The sequence below is a fragment of the Chelmon rostratus genome, chromosome 18, assembly GCF_017976325.1.
Source record: "Chelmon rostratus isolate fCheRos1 chromosome 18, fCheRos1.pri, whole genome shotgun sequence".
NCBI lineage: Eukaryota > Metazoa > Chordata > Actinopteri > Chaetodontiformes > Chaetodontidae > Chelmon > Chelmon rostratus.
This window is the reverse complement of record NC_055675.1, coordinates 12,122,262-12,138,901: the sequence shown is the minus strand read 5'-3', so window position 1 is coordinate 12,138,901 and position 16,640 is coordinate 12,122,262. Positions and strand designations below refer to the sequence as shown.

The 16,640-nt window shown below is 43.6% G+C and overlaps 1 protein-coding gene across 1 annotated transcript; it reads right to left on the bottom strand.

Annotated features, from left to right (window-relative positions):
• Positions 1–516: 516 nt before the first annotated feature.
• On the bottom strand, positions 517–16,622 carry ehd3 (EH-domain containing 3). Its single transcript, XM_041958967.1, has 8 exons — positions 15,493–16,622; positions 12,088–12,264; positions 10,751–10,848; positions 5,613–5,754; positions 5,325–5,424; positions 4,777–4,947; positions 3,194–3,358; positions 517–3,091 (listed from the first exon to the last, which is right to left on the bottom strand). Exons 1-8 carry the CDS (start codon positions 15,717–15,719, stop codon positions 2,564–2,566), a joined length of 1,608 nt encoding a protein of 535 aa, XP_041814901.1. The 5' UTR covers positions 15,720–16,622; the 3' UTR covers positions 517–2,563.
• Positions 16,623–16,640: the final 18 nt, after the last annotated feature.

The following is a 16,640-nucleotide window of genomic DNA, read 5'->3' as shown; positions in this document are numbered from 1 at the left end:
AACTCACTAATACACCCCTGAAAATCAGAAATAAATAGAGGATTATGGATGGAGGAAAAGGATTATGCTCGTCTGTTAGCATGACAACAATTTATAAGTGGCACCAAACTGATTATGTGTCTCTTCTAGCAAAAGCATGACCGAATCCAATGTGGGTTTTTATTCCATTGAAATAATTTATTATATAATCAAATTTTGAAATATTTCCCTCAATATTGAGTTAGGAAGTTTTCATCATATTAGAGTGGAAAAAGTCAAACTCTAAAATTATGCTTAACTGCTTGCAGAAAGTTTCTTATTCTCACAGCTGAATGAAGGAAAAATCTACTTTATCTAGAGCATATGTATGATATATATCTCACAGCTAGGATTTAAGTCAGCTTTATGTATATACAAATGTATGTTTATCTTTTTTCTGAAAAATAGCCAGTAACCACTTCAAGCTAACATGAACAAAACAGGGCAAAAAAAAGAAAAGACGTTGAGTAAATGAATTTTTATTACACTGTTGGACTGTTTATGTTGACAGAAAAGCAGTGAAGTACAGATTTTGCAATGCATAACCATCTCAAAACAGCAAAGAACCATAACTTGGTGTATTTCCCATTACGCAGGACTTCATGTCGCAATCTGTCAGGGTATGAAAACAGCCTGTGAATCTGAAGGACTTTGTCTTGCAGAGGGTCCACATTCAACAAGCATCCTTTTTGCATTTATTCTGGTGGCTCGCCTATACGTGAAATATGAGCTTGTGCTGCGTCAAGCACCCGAGATGCAGGCGGATGATTTCCCAATCTGTGTTCATGGAATGCAAACAGTTTTGTTATGTACAGTAGATTCACAGTAACAGCACACAGACACAAGGAGGAGGAGCACAAAAGGGCCGTGAACTGGGAATATTTTCTGTAAAGTCAACTCTGTGGCTCAAACTGGGCGAACGCTGTGTCGCTCATAAAACGTGGGAACCCAAACGTGGTTATTTTAGTGCTTCATCTCACGCTTGACGACTCTCACTGTTAACAAACCACAAACATGGTCCTGACGTGAAGTATACACACACATACATACTGGCATGTAGCAAATCAGAAACATCGTAAAGAAGGATTACATTTATTACATGTATACAATTTAAACTCATGAAATCGAAAGCCGAACAGAGACATTTGAAAAACGTGTCGATTAGTGTTTTGTTATCATCACAGAATAAGCGGCCGACAGGTTAGATTAACGTTTAGAAGGTGATCGATAACTGTTTCATCAATTTTCCACGACTAACCCGCTGGAATACGCCCGCCTCAGTAGCCTGTGTGATGCTTAAGACTTCAGACATATATGTTACAAACGATAACACTGATACATGTGGTCGTGTGCACAAAAGTCAGGATGTGACCACACAGAAGCGTGAACACCTGCACATTCAACAAGTCCATACAATACATTTATACTGAGGGTGTCAGCACACTGGTGTCCAAACAACACCCATCATGTACTTTCTTATTATAGTCACAGTATTTCCAAACATGTTCAGAATATTTAGAGCTACGTAAGAAGCCTTAGTTTGTCCTCTGCTTGTTTCCCTGCTTCGCTGCAGTGGGTCAGTCCAGGTGCTATGTAAAGGATGGCGATGTCATAAACTCACTCACAAATGCAAACATCAACATCTGCGCAGCATGTTCAACATTTTAAAAAGCTGATGTGATGTGGGCCTTTCTTTTTATGGCAATTGAACTGCTACATACTTATTCTCTCCTCTGTTCACTTTCTGTGTGTGTGTGTGTGTGTGCCACTCGACAGGAAGTCTTTGTGGCTGTTTATAACGTCGCCATGAAAAACAAAAGCCAGAGTACTCAGCCGTGCTGGGAGACGAAACAAACGAAGCAGGGCCTCGAGACAGCTGAGACGTGTTCTGGCGGTCGTGAGGAATACTTAATACGATAACAGATCTTATTATAGGTAAAGTCCTAATGGGAATAAGCTGTTTATCAACCTTTTTTTTGTCCTAGGCTTCCCTCTCCCAAAATGATCCCTCTAATAAAAGTGTCTTCCTTCTATTTCCTTTCACATTGTTGCATCTCCCACATCTTCTTCCAGTAGTTTGGATCAACTCACATTTTGCTGTATTCCAGTGTTTTTTGTTCAGCTGTGCTACTATCTGCTCTAACTAACTAACAACTCCCAATATCTCACCCACGAATACGAAAGAGGACGCTGGGCTAAAGACTAGACTTTATTCTGAGAACTCGTCAGGATCCAGTTTTTCTACCCCAGTAAAAGTCTGTGAATCAGCATTCATTAACTCCATTTTTATTTGATGTTACTGAAGGTTTTGCTCTAGTATTGGCCTCTAACAGGAAGAGAAGACTGTAGATGGGTGGGTGACGGACACAGAGTGGGGATTGGGAGTTGGAGAGGAGGTCTACTTTTGTTCATATATTTTTCATTTGTAGTTTTTGTGCTATAATGCTATAGGAATATTCCTATTTTGAGTAGGATATTTTTCTCTGGGTGGAGGAGGAGGGTCTACTTACAGGTTCTGGGGGCAGGGGATGGTGTAATCTTACATTTACTCTGGTATTTTCCTCTTGGAGGGAGGCACCAGGTGTGCAGGCAGGTCTGATGGCAGTTCATGTCCCTCCAGTTTCACTTTTATCAGGTGATTGGCCAACGCGAACTCCTCATCATCGAGCATCCCATCCTTATCGATATCTGCCAGCTTCCAGATCTTTCCCAGCACTGTATTGGGCAGTTTTGACTTCACCATCTCCTTCTTGGCGTTGGCTCCCGTCACCTTCCCGTTGACCGGAGATAACGTGTAGAAAATCTCATCGTAAGCGGGCTTGTCGCGCGCAACCACCCACTCGGCCTCGTCGATGCCTTCGCCGGCTCCTTCGCCGTACCCGTGGCCGAACGGGCCGTCCAAGGTGCCATCGAACGCACCGCCCTTAACAACTGGGTTTGGACGCTGGGTTTCTTCTTGGCGGACCAGGACCATTAAGCTAGCGATGTCATTGGCCAGCATGTCATCCACTGCCTCCAGGAGTTTGGGTTTCAGAGGCTGGAATTTGTTGAGATCCTGACCTTGGAGCTGGTCCTGGAAGAAAATACCCAGAGAACAAAAACAACCACAGGTTTAGGTCTTATCTATCTAAACCTCTATCTATAAATCTACATTCCTTTGCTCTTTCTAGTTTACCTGCATCTTCTTCAGATTAGGAAAATCTCCAGGTGATATCTGATGCTCTCTCTCTATGCGTTTGTAAATATCTCCCAGACTGCTGATCAGCTCTTTCTTCTTGTTCTCCTTCCCGAACACAGAGGGCATCTCTTTCTTCAGCGAGCTGATGATGTAGGCATGGACCTGCACAGCGAGATGGACAGACGCTCAGTAACAGCAACAGCAAGTCGGCCTCTTTAAAGCACCAATATTAGAAGTTATAACCCTTCAGATTTTAGTTCTGGTTTGTTTGGCGACACCTGTGGTTACTGGTGGTACTGCCCAGAAAGTCTTGATCATTAAAGTCCCAGAGCTTCTTCAGAGACAATCATCATCGCACGTATCTGTTTGTCTGTCTTTATATAGCTTGTTCCCACGCGAATATGTTTCCTCCTCAAAATGCCCGGTGACCAGCCGTTCCAGCCATTATATAACATGTCTTCCGAATTTCATCCAGTAAATGCACGCATCATTTCCTGTGAGTGGCGGACCCCACCACTGAATGCAGGCTATTATACAGAGAGGCAACTATATACTAGCAGAGTAGTGGAGAAATCTCAGAAACTGGGCTTGATATGATAAAAAGGATTGTAACTTTAAACCGTGAACTGAAGTGAACTCCTCACGAGACAACAATGAAGGATTTATGATGAGGATCGTTAAATCAAGTTAGGACGAAGGATTAATCAATCTACTCCTGCTACTTACAGGCTCTTTGTGTTTGTCCAGTTCTCAGCCCCCATTGCTCAGATTCTCGTATCATTTTATTTTGGAATATAAGATAATATGTAACAGACAGTTGCAGCTCTGGTGTCTGGAGACATCAAACACTCCTTCTCTCTTGTTACCTTTGTTGACATTTGTTTTTAATATTCAACACAAACTAAACACAAGTACTGGGAAAACCCTTATTTGTTGTGTTGCTGTGGTGATATGTGAGTGAGTGTGTTTCCCTGTATCCACCTTGTGTCCTTGATGCTCATGGCAAAACACACGCACGCACGCACGTAAAACACACACCCTATCAGCTGTCAAACAGGAAAACTCCGCTCAGTTTGATCAATCTGCGCGTGTGTTTGAGTGTGTGCACGAGTGCATCCTCTGCGTTTCCTCGAGCTACAGCAGCCAGTGGATGGCCGCCTCTCGTACCTGACTTCCTGTCTGGAGAGGAAGCAGGAAACAATTCACTCAGAGGAGAATAGCCTGGAGAGTTGGTCAGGTTTTATTGGTTCTGTGACAGTGGCAAGCTTTTTCTGTCAAGGTTAACAGCTGGACGGGGCGGGGAGAGCGAGCGAGTGATGGGAAGCATAGATAGGAAACACACACACACACACACACACACACACACACACACACACACACACACACACACACACACACACACACACACACCTAGAAAATAACTGTAAATCAGCTGATGTTTGGGCAAATGGGTTTAATTTGGAATAATAACAATTAGTAACACCTCCAGACAAAGAATCTCCTCTTTCTACTGGTAGCTACAGCTGCCCCATAACCAGCTTCTCCACCAGTGAGGGGGTGCGTCTGTGTCTTCCACTTACCTTGGCTAGCCTCGCCCTCTTGATCAGATCGTTGAGCTTTCTAAGTGCCGCGTTTCTTGGTAAAGACTGGATGTCCTTAAATAAATCCTGCTCCTCTGCTTCAAACAGCTTCCTGTTGTCTGGAATCAACAGAGGGTGGGACCAGAATGAGCCGATGTAGACGCGGATCACCTGTCGGGGGGGAGACGGACAGAAAATCAACAGTGGCCACGACAAGGTAAAAGAAGACGCGTCACGCATTTTTCACAAAGTGAGGCAACAAGGAAGCAGCCGTGTTCACTTTTTTTAGTAAATAACCGATAATACACACGAGCACACCAATAAACAAAGCCTGAGGGAGCTATGATTCCAGTGCCTTACCTTCAAATTGCACTTCCATTGACATGTTTATTGAGCATCAAATGCACAGAGGATTTGTGGACGCACACAAAACTGTACTCGTCGCCTATCTCACTTTTACCCAGACATGATGGTGGAAAGCTTTAAACCCAAACTGACCGGAGCTATGTCCGTTGCTTTTTTTCCCCCACATTTCCTGTTTACTGTACCTCTGGGGTGTTGACTATTTTCCCCAGTGACCACATCAGGGCTCCATACACTCTCATCAGCTGCTGGGTCTCTATCTGGTCAGCCTTGTTCAGCACCACCCTGGGAAAAGAATAAGTAAATCAACACAAGATTTAACGTTGAACGTTGATCAGAGTGAAAGCAGAGCTGCTGACAGTAACGTTTAATAAACATCCTATAATGCTGATATTCATGCAAAAAGAAAAAACTATTCATGTCTCCATTGTGTGGAATCGGCTACGTCTGTAAGTGAAGCAGCCCCACGCTACCTGATCTTGTCCTCGTGGTTCTTCAGGGCCTTTATCACCTCTGAGAACTCATCAGAGATGTCCAGTTTGTGGGCGTCGAACAGCAATATGATCCTGTCCACTCGCTCTGCAAACCACTCCAGCACAGCCGCAAAGTCATAGCCTGAGAGGAGGAGGAAGATTTCAGATGAGGGACGGGACAGTTTAGATAAAACCTGAATGCAAGAAAAAGTGATCTAATCTTTCTTTGCATTCTGGTGGTGAACACGGCTGAAGCAGAGGACTGACGTGTACCTCATGAGCAGCATGAGCAGAGTTTTTATGATGACTATCTATGATCCATGGCTTGAGCCATGAACCTCTACTGCGATGTTGCAATACTCCCAAGAGGAAACCATTACAATGGCTTCAGGTCATAGAGGAGGCAATGAGAAGGACGCCCATATTACAACATGCTGAGAGAAAAGAATGTCTGTTTCCAGATGGAGGCAGCTCTGCCAGGGTCCAGCTAAGTGCCTTTTTAAAACTAAATAATGAGGGGGAAACCAAAAATAATTAGATTTTACTGTCTTATCTGGCTCTGAGTTTTTGAACAACTTTGCATCATAAATGAACTGTTTCATAGCCTTTTATGCTATTCAAGAGTAATGCAATCGCAGCTTTTGAATGAATGAGCGAGCGCTTCCATAAATTCCTCCACAATGCATGAATAAATGAATCGGTGATTAAGTCTGTCAGCAGGCGTTCATCATTGCCTCCCTTGACTTTGTTTCCTGCTCAAGGACGAGACTTACCTGAAGAAAATCCGCGGAGCACGGAGAGGAGAACAAAGAACAAAACGAAGGATTAGTGAGCTAAGATTTCCAACCAAGGCCGAAGAGCTGCAGAGTTAATGGTGAACGTGTTACTGCCGAGATTATAGGAGAGCGACCGGGAGGCATTTTCTGTCAGTCTGGTAGTAGTTTCATGTTAATACAGTAAATGCCAAATGGATTTTCCGAAGAGCTACATTTCTCCCTAAACTAAATCTTTGCGTGAATATATCAAATCTGGCTCACACTGGTCCACCTTCTGTGCTTACAGAGAGGCAGCCTCACTATGCAGACGTAGCCGAGGTAAAAAAAAACCCTTTTTTACATACTCGCTGAACTTGCTGCTATTGCTACTGTGGCTGCACTGCCGCTCCTCTCAGTGGAGGAACAGCTCAGACTCAAGGTGACGGATTTGCAGACTGAACAAAACTCCTGAAAGTCTGAGGTTCTAAAGTTACATGACGTTACAAAGACTCCTTCACCGACAATTATGTAATAATTCAGAGCAAATGAATGTTGTTGAGTCATTCCTCACTGGGATGCGAGCAAAAGTTCAGCAGTCGTAGCAATAAGTATGTAAAACATGGAAAGTGGCTTTAGCTGTGTCTATCTGCTCACAGCTGAGAGGAGGCAAAGGGCACACTGCTGCTCGGCCAAAGCTTAGTAACAGACAGACAGATACCTTGATATTTGGAATTGTAGTGGATTATTCTTCACAAAAAGCCCTTTTCACATGGTGTGGGGTAAACTACGCTCAGCTATCTGTGACAAGCCTTACTATAGAGGGGCGAAAATCATTAAGTTCAGTGTCATATAACTTGTGTGTAAAGCTAATGTTCTGGCACTAGAGTAATGCTCTGGATTATCAAAAATGGGGATGACTCATGTTATGGGGATCAGTAGGATTTTCCTAAAAAAAAACAAAACAACAAATGTACCGAAACATAATCCCTCTCAGTTATCACTTATGAGCCTCTAGACTGCAGAGGCCCTGTCCTCTACCTCTGTTTGGTATTTTGCTGTGTTCCAGGCGTTTCGGGGCGTCAACCTCTGGGCAGTGGGTGTGCAGCCCCCAGCCAATAGCCAGCGCGCAGGATGTGAGAGCGGGACTCCATAAAACCGTAGTGAGATCGTAAGCACGCATCCAAGAGGAAGCTACAAACTCAAGAGGAAGGGCCGACTTTCAATGCTGTGTTTACAAACCACGGCCAACAAATAAGAACTGTTTCGATTTGAGGATCAATTTTTTTTTCCTTTTGCGTACAATTTTGGTTTGATGGTGGCAGACGAATGATCGGGGCCAAACACTTCCTCTGAAGAACTGAGATGTCATATCATATCATGTCATGTCATGTCATGTCTTGTCATGGACGTTGGACGTGTTGTTCAAGGGAGAATTCATCAGATGGTCGAACGATCACCAAAACACAAAATAATTATGATTTGCCCTCCGGGGATCATGAATATAAACATCGCAGCAACTGATAGTGTTGGACAGACACGGAAAACCTTGAAGGAAACGGAGTTGGCTGCCTAGCAAGGTAAACTCAGGGACAAATATAGATTTCTCTCCCACACCATGTGACAAGAGTCTGATGAAGAACATTTAAACTGTCCATAAATTCTTCAAAGTATCGCTTCCTTTTTGCAGCTGTTTGATACCAAGGTTTATTATCTACAGTACCTCCGTAAGGACATCTATGTAGGCAGCTATAGCCTGACAACTCCTCATCTGCACACACACACAAACATTGATAAAACAATGAAACAGGGTGAAAGCAATAATGACAGCAAATAATGAGACACACACAACATTCAGATATCATCTGTGCAAATGAAACATGAAAATACATACATGACATGCAATGAACAAATGGAAGGGACCGAAAAGAAAATGAAGAGACACACAAAAAAAAAAGCTCCGCCGTTCACACTCACACACACTCCGTCCCTGGAGAAAACACAGCTGTGCTGACTCCGTGGAGGTTAACGTTGGTTGTATTTGCTTTCTCTCCGACAGACAAAAGCAGGGTCACACCTCACTGTGCTGTTTATTTGGTTGGACATGTTCAGAGGACACTCGGAGTCAGAGCAGTGCTGATGCGGGTCAGTTTCAGTCCAATTACCTCCAGTTTCAAACAGAACCTGAAGTCCTGTCGATGCTGATGGAGCATTCGCTCTGCTTCTTCTCAAGACGACAACGTTCTCACGACAAGCATTAATCCAGACCCAACCCTGCTATGAAGTAATGTGATGAACTCAATGACCACAATATGCTCCTTGTTCTTATTTAGCCTCTCCGAGCTTCCTGAGTATGTTTATTCGATCGTGCCAACGGCGAATTTCATGATACAGTCCTTGTGCAACTTTTAGGAGAAATGCTGCCTGCAGCACGGGTGAGGGTGCAGAAACATAGTATCTGGGAAAATAACATGATCACATCATTATGAAATCATTATATTATCATAAAAAATGGGGGTAAAAATTTGAATCATCCCCTTTTAATGTAGCGTGTATAAAACCTTAAAACCTGAATTGACAGAAATTAATTAGTAATCTGTTTTGACTGCTGATCATTTCTTTTTACAAATGAAGATAATCCCCGTTTACAAAGGATTTTTATTCCACTCTGAACTGAATGCGATCAGGCCCTTTTAAACCTGAACACTAATCTATGAATACTGCTATTTTATATTGATTAAAGCACTATTACACCAGATTTCTTGTGCAGCATTAGCAGAATGCTTGCACCCTTACTAATCAATAAACAAGCGGGATGTTTTTCAGGCTTATCATAATACCCAGTTTCTTTTTTGTCAAACTGTGCGCTGCAATGCTACATGTGTTTCGTTTTGGTGAAATAGGAACAAGTCTTGTGGGTCTTACTTGGCATAAGAAAACAGTTAAGAGGGCAAATTTAACACTGGCCGTTTCAGCTGAGAACAAACAAAAGGAGGGAAAGGACAGAAGAAAGTAATTCAGAGATGGAGTGAATGAATGCGGGCAAGATTAAATTATAGTTGTCTTTAAGTATCCCAGCTCTTTTGTTGATGTTAGCGGTTGGTATGGCAATGCCAGCGCTTAGCTGTGGGAATGCCAGGCATGCCAGACACACATCAAAGTGTAAGGAAGCTAAGAAGGAGCCTTTCACACCTCTCTCCACACTGCATTCAGTTTAACACCGCGGCTGGGATCAGGCCACTGTTGGCCATCTCATTTCAGAAAGTAGATGAGGAGAATGATGAAGGATCATACAGCTTTATCCGATTATGTCCACTCTCCAGTTTGGGATTGAAGGGTGTTTTACTCAACAGCAGCGTGCAATTGAGATGAATGGGTTTTTTGTGTAAACAGATGGAAAGTATCTTGGTTAGCTTTGTTAACCCAATTAATGCATCCCATGTCTCAACTGGTGTACAATCGAGTCCCAAGAATGATCACACCTAACCGGTTTGGTTCGGTTAAAGTGGCACGTTCGCACGGTCGGTGCGGTTCGTTTGGGCTGGTGTGAAAGCGAGCGAACCAGTTTGGAGGCGGGTCTTGGTCCACCTCCATGCAGACTCTGCCACGGTTTGTTTGTGGTACGAAAGCAAGCGAACCAGCCACAAGACTTTCTGACAGCAGATGATGCGATTTTAGAATGATTTTGAACATTAATCTCCTAATAAATCCATCAGCTAGACGTGCAATCTGTTCAGGATGCGATATTTGATCTGTATAAGTGATGCTTATATTTATGCAAATCATTTGGCAACCATGGTAACAAAAAAACTTCTGTCAGTCAACATCTGATTTCGCCAAGTGAGTCCTGATGATGCAGGATAACAATCGTCGAAACTGTCCAATCAGAGAGTTAGTCCGTATAACTTCATGTTTACTTCTCTTGGTTCATTTGTAAAAAGTCAGCATGAAGCAGAACCTGTGCACACCTGAAAATGTGCGGCTCTACTTGTTGACCGTAAAAATTGAACAATGGCGCAAATGCACACTGTGTTTCTCAACTTTTACGATCAGTGCCAAACTTTTTGGTGTTCTGAACTGTGAACTATGTGCATGCACATGTGTGTATGTGTGTGAGAGAGCACATTTGAAGCTCATCTTTTTTGTCGCTGCTTCCTGCTCTTTGAAATGAATGAAGCATAATCCTCCTGATAGCTAAAAGCTAAAATAAACACACACACACATCCAAAGGAAATGCTGACATGGTAGTTCAGAGTTCAGCGGGATGAAGGGGGCTGCAGCTGAATGGGTCCGGTGAACACACACGCACACACGCACACACACACACACGCACACACGCACACACGCACACTGACATAAACAGAGGAGGATAAAAGTGCATCTTACCTCGACTGATTCTCTGTTTCTCTCCTGATAGAATCCCTGGTGTGTCAATCACACTGATGCTTTCCAGCACTGGGTTAGGCAGCTGAGCACACACAAACCTAGAATGAACACACACACACACACACACACACACACACACACACACACACACACAGAGCAGAGAAGAGTTAAAAGAAACTGGACAGAAGTGTAAAACGTTCTAACAACAAACATCATCCCACTCCAGACTCCATCCCACTCCCCCTCTCTCCTGCATCTCTGCTGCTCTGCCTCTCTGTCTCCAGCTGCATAAATACGAACAGGTTAGCAGTCGTCCTCGCTGTGAACCCCCCCTAATCCCCTCTGACAGTCAGCGTTTCTTCTGTCTTCTTTCAGCAGTGGTGGGCCCTCACAGCCAGGACACTACCGCAAGAGCAAGAGTAAAGACTTTTTGGCACTGTTTCCTTTTCCAGAAGGATGACTCTGCAAAGATGACTGGCTGTCTCTCTCTCTCTCTCACACTCACACACACACACACACACACACACACACACACACACACACACACACACACACACACACACACACACACACACACACACACACACAGACGAACGGCCATTAGAAGAGAAAAGCCTGACCAGTGAGCAGAGGGAAATTCAATCACACAGGAATGTAGAGCTGCGCTGTGGATTCTCACTTGTACTCATACCCTGTCTTTTTTCTCCTCTCTCTTGGTGCACCACTTTGTGCTTTCAGTACACACCCAGGTTACTAGAGTTAACTAACACCACGCTGAAAACTAAAACTAGATGTGAAAAAACATTTTAGACAAGTCAAATCAAAATAAATAAATAAATTAATAAGAACAGGAAATGTTTTTAGTTTGAGTCTCTGTCAATTTGGTCAAATTTGTCCACACAACAAGCATGAGGGACACTGGTTCATATGTTTACTGACACTGTGATACATGGCTTTGAGTTAGTCGCCTTCGCAAAGTGTTTGTGTTGTTATACCTTTCTTAACTTCTTAAATTGTGCCCGTGACAAATACACCCAATAATATAATTTAGAAATTAAATAAATAAAACAAATACTGAAACAAACATTTTTAAACAATGTAAAATAGACAGAAACGAACAAACCTGCTCTGGAAGCTAACTGAATCTGAACTGAAATGAAAATACAATTTAAAGCGAAATAAAAACAAAAAATAATTAAACGTACATAACTATAAAAACTCTGTAACGCTACACCAAAAGATATCTGACAGCATCTGCCATCAGTGCATTTCATCAGCACTTTGTGAAAGTATGTGTGTGTGTGTGTGTGTGTGTGTGAGTGTGTGAGTGTGTTTACCTGTTGAGGAATGCATTTCCAAATGCGTTCAGCTTTCTGAAGGGCTTCTTGGGGTCAACCACCAAAGCGTTGCCGGGGATGACTCCCTCTGTGTCGCCGTGCATCACCGCGATAAAGGAATCTGTGGTGGGTTCAGGGCCGATCCGCATTCCAGGAAAGTCCTGCTCCAACAGGTAGCTGCAGGGGAGATGGTGTGACATAGCGTTAAACTAAACAAGGCAAGAGATGAAATGGTTTTGATTGACTATTCGCCGTGTGAGAATAAATCAACCGTACATAGAGGGCCTTTATGACTGGACTAATCCTTCCAGAAGATGCTTCCTGAGACAATGAACAATAGAGTAGAGGCAGAGTGTCACTAGCATCCTGTAAGGTGATATTACTAAGGATTAATATGACTTCATAAGACATTAGCGTATGTATGATACTCAGTTTTCTTCTTGTATGTTTTCTAACCAGCCTTCTATCAGTTATATCACTCCTGAGTTGACTGAGTCTGACGGTCAGCTACAGGCAGAAGGACAGATGTGTGCTACCTGCAGCCTCTAATTTGAAAAGAGTGCTGCAAGGCCTTTTCGAAGCGATTATGCTGAAAGGAAATTGGTCTGGCTGGTAGGAAGCAGTTAAAAAAAAACTCACCAGAAAACAGGTCTGCCTTGAATTAGAAGCTGCTGGAAAACAGATTAGGGGAATTTGACATCATCATAGGCTGGACGGCTGCTGAGCACAAAAGAAGTCACTGCTCCAAACTCAGCAGCATAAAGTCTGATTTAAGGTTGTTTTCTCAAGGAGAGCTGAGATGCAGCTATTTTGCCAAAAAGTGGATTTAAATGATGAACATGATGATGATCTGTGTGCAGGGGAGATGCTGAGGTATTGAACCCCACGAGCATGGTGACAGTAATGATGGCAGCATCACACTCTGAGACTGAGGAGCTGCAAATCTGCGAATCTAGAGGAAAAACCGAATCAGTGTTCTTCAGAATGACCATCAGCTGTGGATCTCGCTCAAGTGGACCAAAAGGACAACAACCTTACACAGATAATGAGGCTAAAATAAAGTCCTGACTGTGCAGAGACTAGTCAGACTGGACTAAGAGGACAGATATGCCATCTTGCTTTGCTTACTGATGATGAAAAACAGCTGACTGAGGTCAAAGGTTAAGGGACAGACAACCAGACATCAGATGTAGGCATGTGTGACCTTAACTGGGCGTAGACCCAAAGTAAAATTCCCAAAGAATTCAAATATGATTGTGTTTTTCCCGCAAACAGGCATCATTTTCAATTTCCAGCTGATCCAAAAGGCTGACCTCATCTGTAACTGTTGCTACGGCAACACAGCTGACTTGCAGCTCACGTGTTTTAGGTGTGAGAGGACGAATCCTCATCTGTTAATTCAGTGACATCACACGTGTGAAAACTAAAGATTATTGTGTTTCTGGCGAGTTTCACAACCCAGACAATGTGGAGGCAGGCCACGGGAAAAGAGATTCAGGCTAAAGATTTACAGCTAAAAAGGACCATAAATTTCAAGCGTCAGTGTGGGATGTGTATATATTTTAACTGCTGCCAGATGTAAGGATGGTTCCCTTATACATCATCTCCACACACACACACACACACACACACACACACACACACACACACACACACACACACACACACACACACACACACACACAGACAGACACCTTGTCAGAGGAGCCAGCAGTGCCTGGTAGAGCCATCTCTCTGCACACGTGTCTGTGTAGTGTGAGTCCTCCTGTCTGTCTGTCTGTGGGTAGACAATATACACAAACGTGTATATGCATCTAGCAGACTGGATGTCCAGTCATGCTGCGTGCGTATGCATGTGCAATCCATACACACACACATCGCACGCACATCAGTTCACATCATACCAGTCCAGTCGCCTTGAAGGAGAACTTGTGCTGAGGAGATGATTTGTTCTTTGAAAGACTCAGAAGGTAAAATTTGGGACAAAAGTGGAAAATCAATAAATTGCAGGCCTAAAATGAAGACCGGCTCGCATGACAGACCTCTGAATGACCGCCAAAGAAGAGAGACTACATAACCCTCTAGCAGCATTTCTTGTCAATTTTCTCTTTTTTCAGCTGCCAGACATATATTCATTTCTACTGCATGACATTCCTAATTCACATCAACATGCAAAATATCCATCCATTATCTTTGACCACCTATCCTTTGCAAGGTCACAGGAAACTGAAGCCTCTCACCTCACACTAAAAATGCTCTTTGTTTAAATCCCCTGTCTAGCTGTAGCCTGTTTCCTTCTCTATAAAGGTCACCTTAATTGGTGACTCTAAATTGCCCCTAAGAGTGAATCCAGCAAGCGAACATCATGATCATTGTAACTTGTCCTTGTAGCGTTCACAGCTCCCACATCCAGAGTCAGAGATGCTGACCCAGTGCATTCTGCATCTTACTGTTACATTGTTGGTGGTGTGGGGTCAGGCTGCTGGCTGGTGGGTGCTGACATCAATCAAAGAGTTAAGAAAAGAGTATGAGATAGAGTGTCAGAGGAAGAAGAGGAGAGAGCAGGGATGTCTGCGCTGTCCTGTCTTATAGCAGGAAGTCACTAACAGCATCCTCTCTCTGGCTTTCAAAGGCATACCCCACTAATGGCCTACTACGCTCGGCAAGTGTGTGCGTTTGTGTGACCGTGTGCGTTAGAGGGGCAGGTCGTTAGCAGCCGCCCCGCAGTTCAAAGGAGGCCCAACACCCGGCTGCTAATGCGTCCCGCTGTCACACATACGCCAATACCAGAGATACTCCAGGTCATGAGCGCTCTGAATAAACCTTATTTTACAAGCTTTTTCTTGCAAAATACTGCTTCACTCTTAACAAAACAAAACTTGTGTCATGCTTACGGGGCTAATTTTGATCTCTGGCAGATGAATAAATCCTGATGTGAAAGACACATATATACGCTGCACACACCTCGTCAGGGAGGGCTGCAGCGCCAGGCACAGTGCTGCCCCCTCCATATGATTTACGTTTGCATGCGCGTGTGTTATGTTGGTGTCATATAACTTTTTTATGGGTTCAATAAAGCTTGCAGAGGTGTGGCTCCTTGCAGTCAGGCCGTGGGTGTTTTTGTCTGTGTGATGGATGATCTTTTTGTTACTCTTCTTCTTCGTCTTATATTGCTCTTTGTGTATTTTTTTTCATGGTTTTCTCTCCCATTGCACCGCATTTTATACCAGCTGTGTTTATTGCATGAGCATGAAAACCTGCACTGGTGAAGCTGAGAGAGGATGAGGTCAGTTTGGGTGTGTCAGCCTCTCCCCTTCTATCTGTCTGGTGGCCCCTGCTTCATTCCCCTTTCCACGGCAAGCTCTTCATGTGCGTGCATGAGTGTGTGCGTGCTGTTTTTCTCACCGTATGAAGCTCGTCTTGCCAGTGGAGTACTGCCCCACCAGCAAGACCATGGGCTTGTTGTCAAAGTCTGCATCCTCCAGGGCCGGAGAGTGGAACTCGTGGAACTTGTAGCTCTCCTCCAGCGGCAGGAGTTTGGTTTTGTAGAGCTTCTTAAGTCCGTCGCTGACAGTCTGAAAGACTTCTGGCTCCTTCTTCCTCCTGTCGTCGGTTCCAAGCCAGCTGAACATCGTTGCTGGTTGCTTATTGTTAGATGAGTAAAGCCTCCGATAGGTGTAACTGGTCAAAGACTCTGTTGTTGACTGGCAGGTTATTGGTCAAAGCAAAAAGACTCACCTAATTAAAAAAAATAGTTACTGACATATGCACACTAAAAATAATCTATATTGTTGTTTTCTCCAGGTTATGTTTCACAGGAAATGTTCTCAAAAAAGATAAAATCGCTTAAAAGCAAAAATGCGAAATTATCTTGAAAATCTGAGATATTATATCTCACATCAGTCTCATGGGGGGAAAATGAAGTAAGAGCCAAGTCTCCCTGTGCTGCTACACTGACTGGGTGGTGACTGTTAGTGTTATTGACGGTAATACTGACGTTTGGCCTGATATTACATTCAGTCCAGTTGAAGGCTATTTTGAAATTGCGTTTCTTAAATTGTTTACAACTTAAACAAGATCAAATCTGTTTTTTTTTTCTTTTACTGAAATTAAATCTGACCCCTCAAATGTACCCTCATCATCGAGTCCATCGATTCTCCAGGCCACGTATGCTCCTGGGCCATAAAACACTGCATTCATTGAGTTTGTTTGTGTTTACCAATCTATTTCAGTAAACAAACACTGCCCAGAAAAGCCTAAATCACGTTGCTCATGCACAACATCACGTTACCGCTATTTGATTTCGTCCGAGAGCTAGCGGAGGAATCCCAAAAATGATGCACCGAGCTGCTGTCAGAGCGCAACCGCCGTTATTGTTCAGCTGCTCCCGCTGTTCAGCCCGCCAAACAACCCGAACCTCTTCCGAAACCAGCAATTATTTCTGTCGTTTTCGTGTGAAAAATACGAGGAGCCCGTTTGGCTCGTGCTACGGGTTATTTTCTGTCACAGCGCAGCGCTGAATGTAGCAGCAGCTGATGTCCTGCAGCTCAGTT

Bases quoted from the DNA above. Each gene is read 5' to 3' on its own strand.
- ehd3 (XM_041958967.1), bottom strand. From the start codon at position 15,719: ATGTTCAGCTGGCTTGGAACCGACGACAGGAGGAAGAAGGAGCCAGAA. The intron at 5,425-5,612 runs GTAGCGTGGGGC...TTCTTTTCCCAG, and splicing joins AACCACGAGGACAAGATCAG to GGTGGTGCTGAACAAGGCTG. The intron at 3,359-4,776 runs GTAAGTGGAAGA...CTCGCTGTGCAG, and splicing joins AGAGGGCGAGGCTAGCCAAG to GTCCATGCCTACATCATCAG.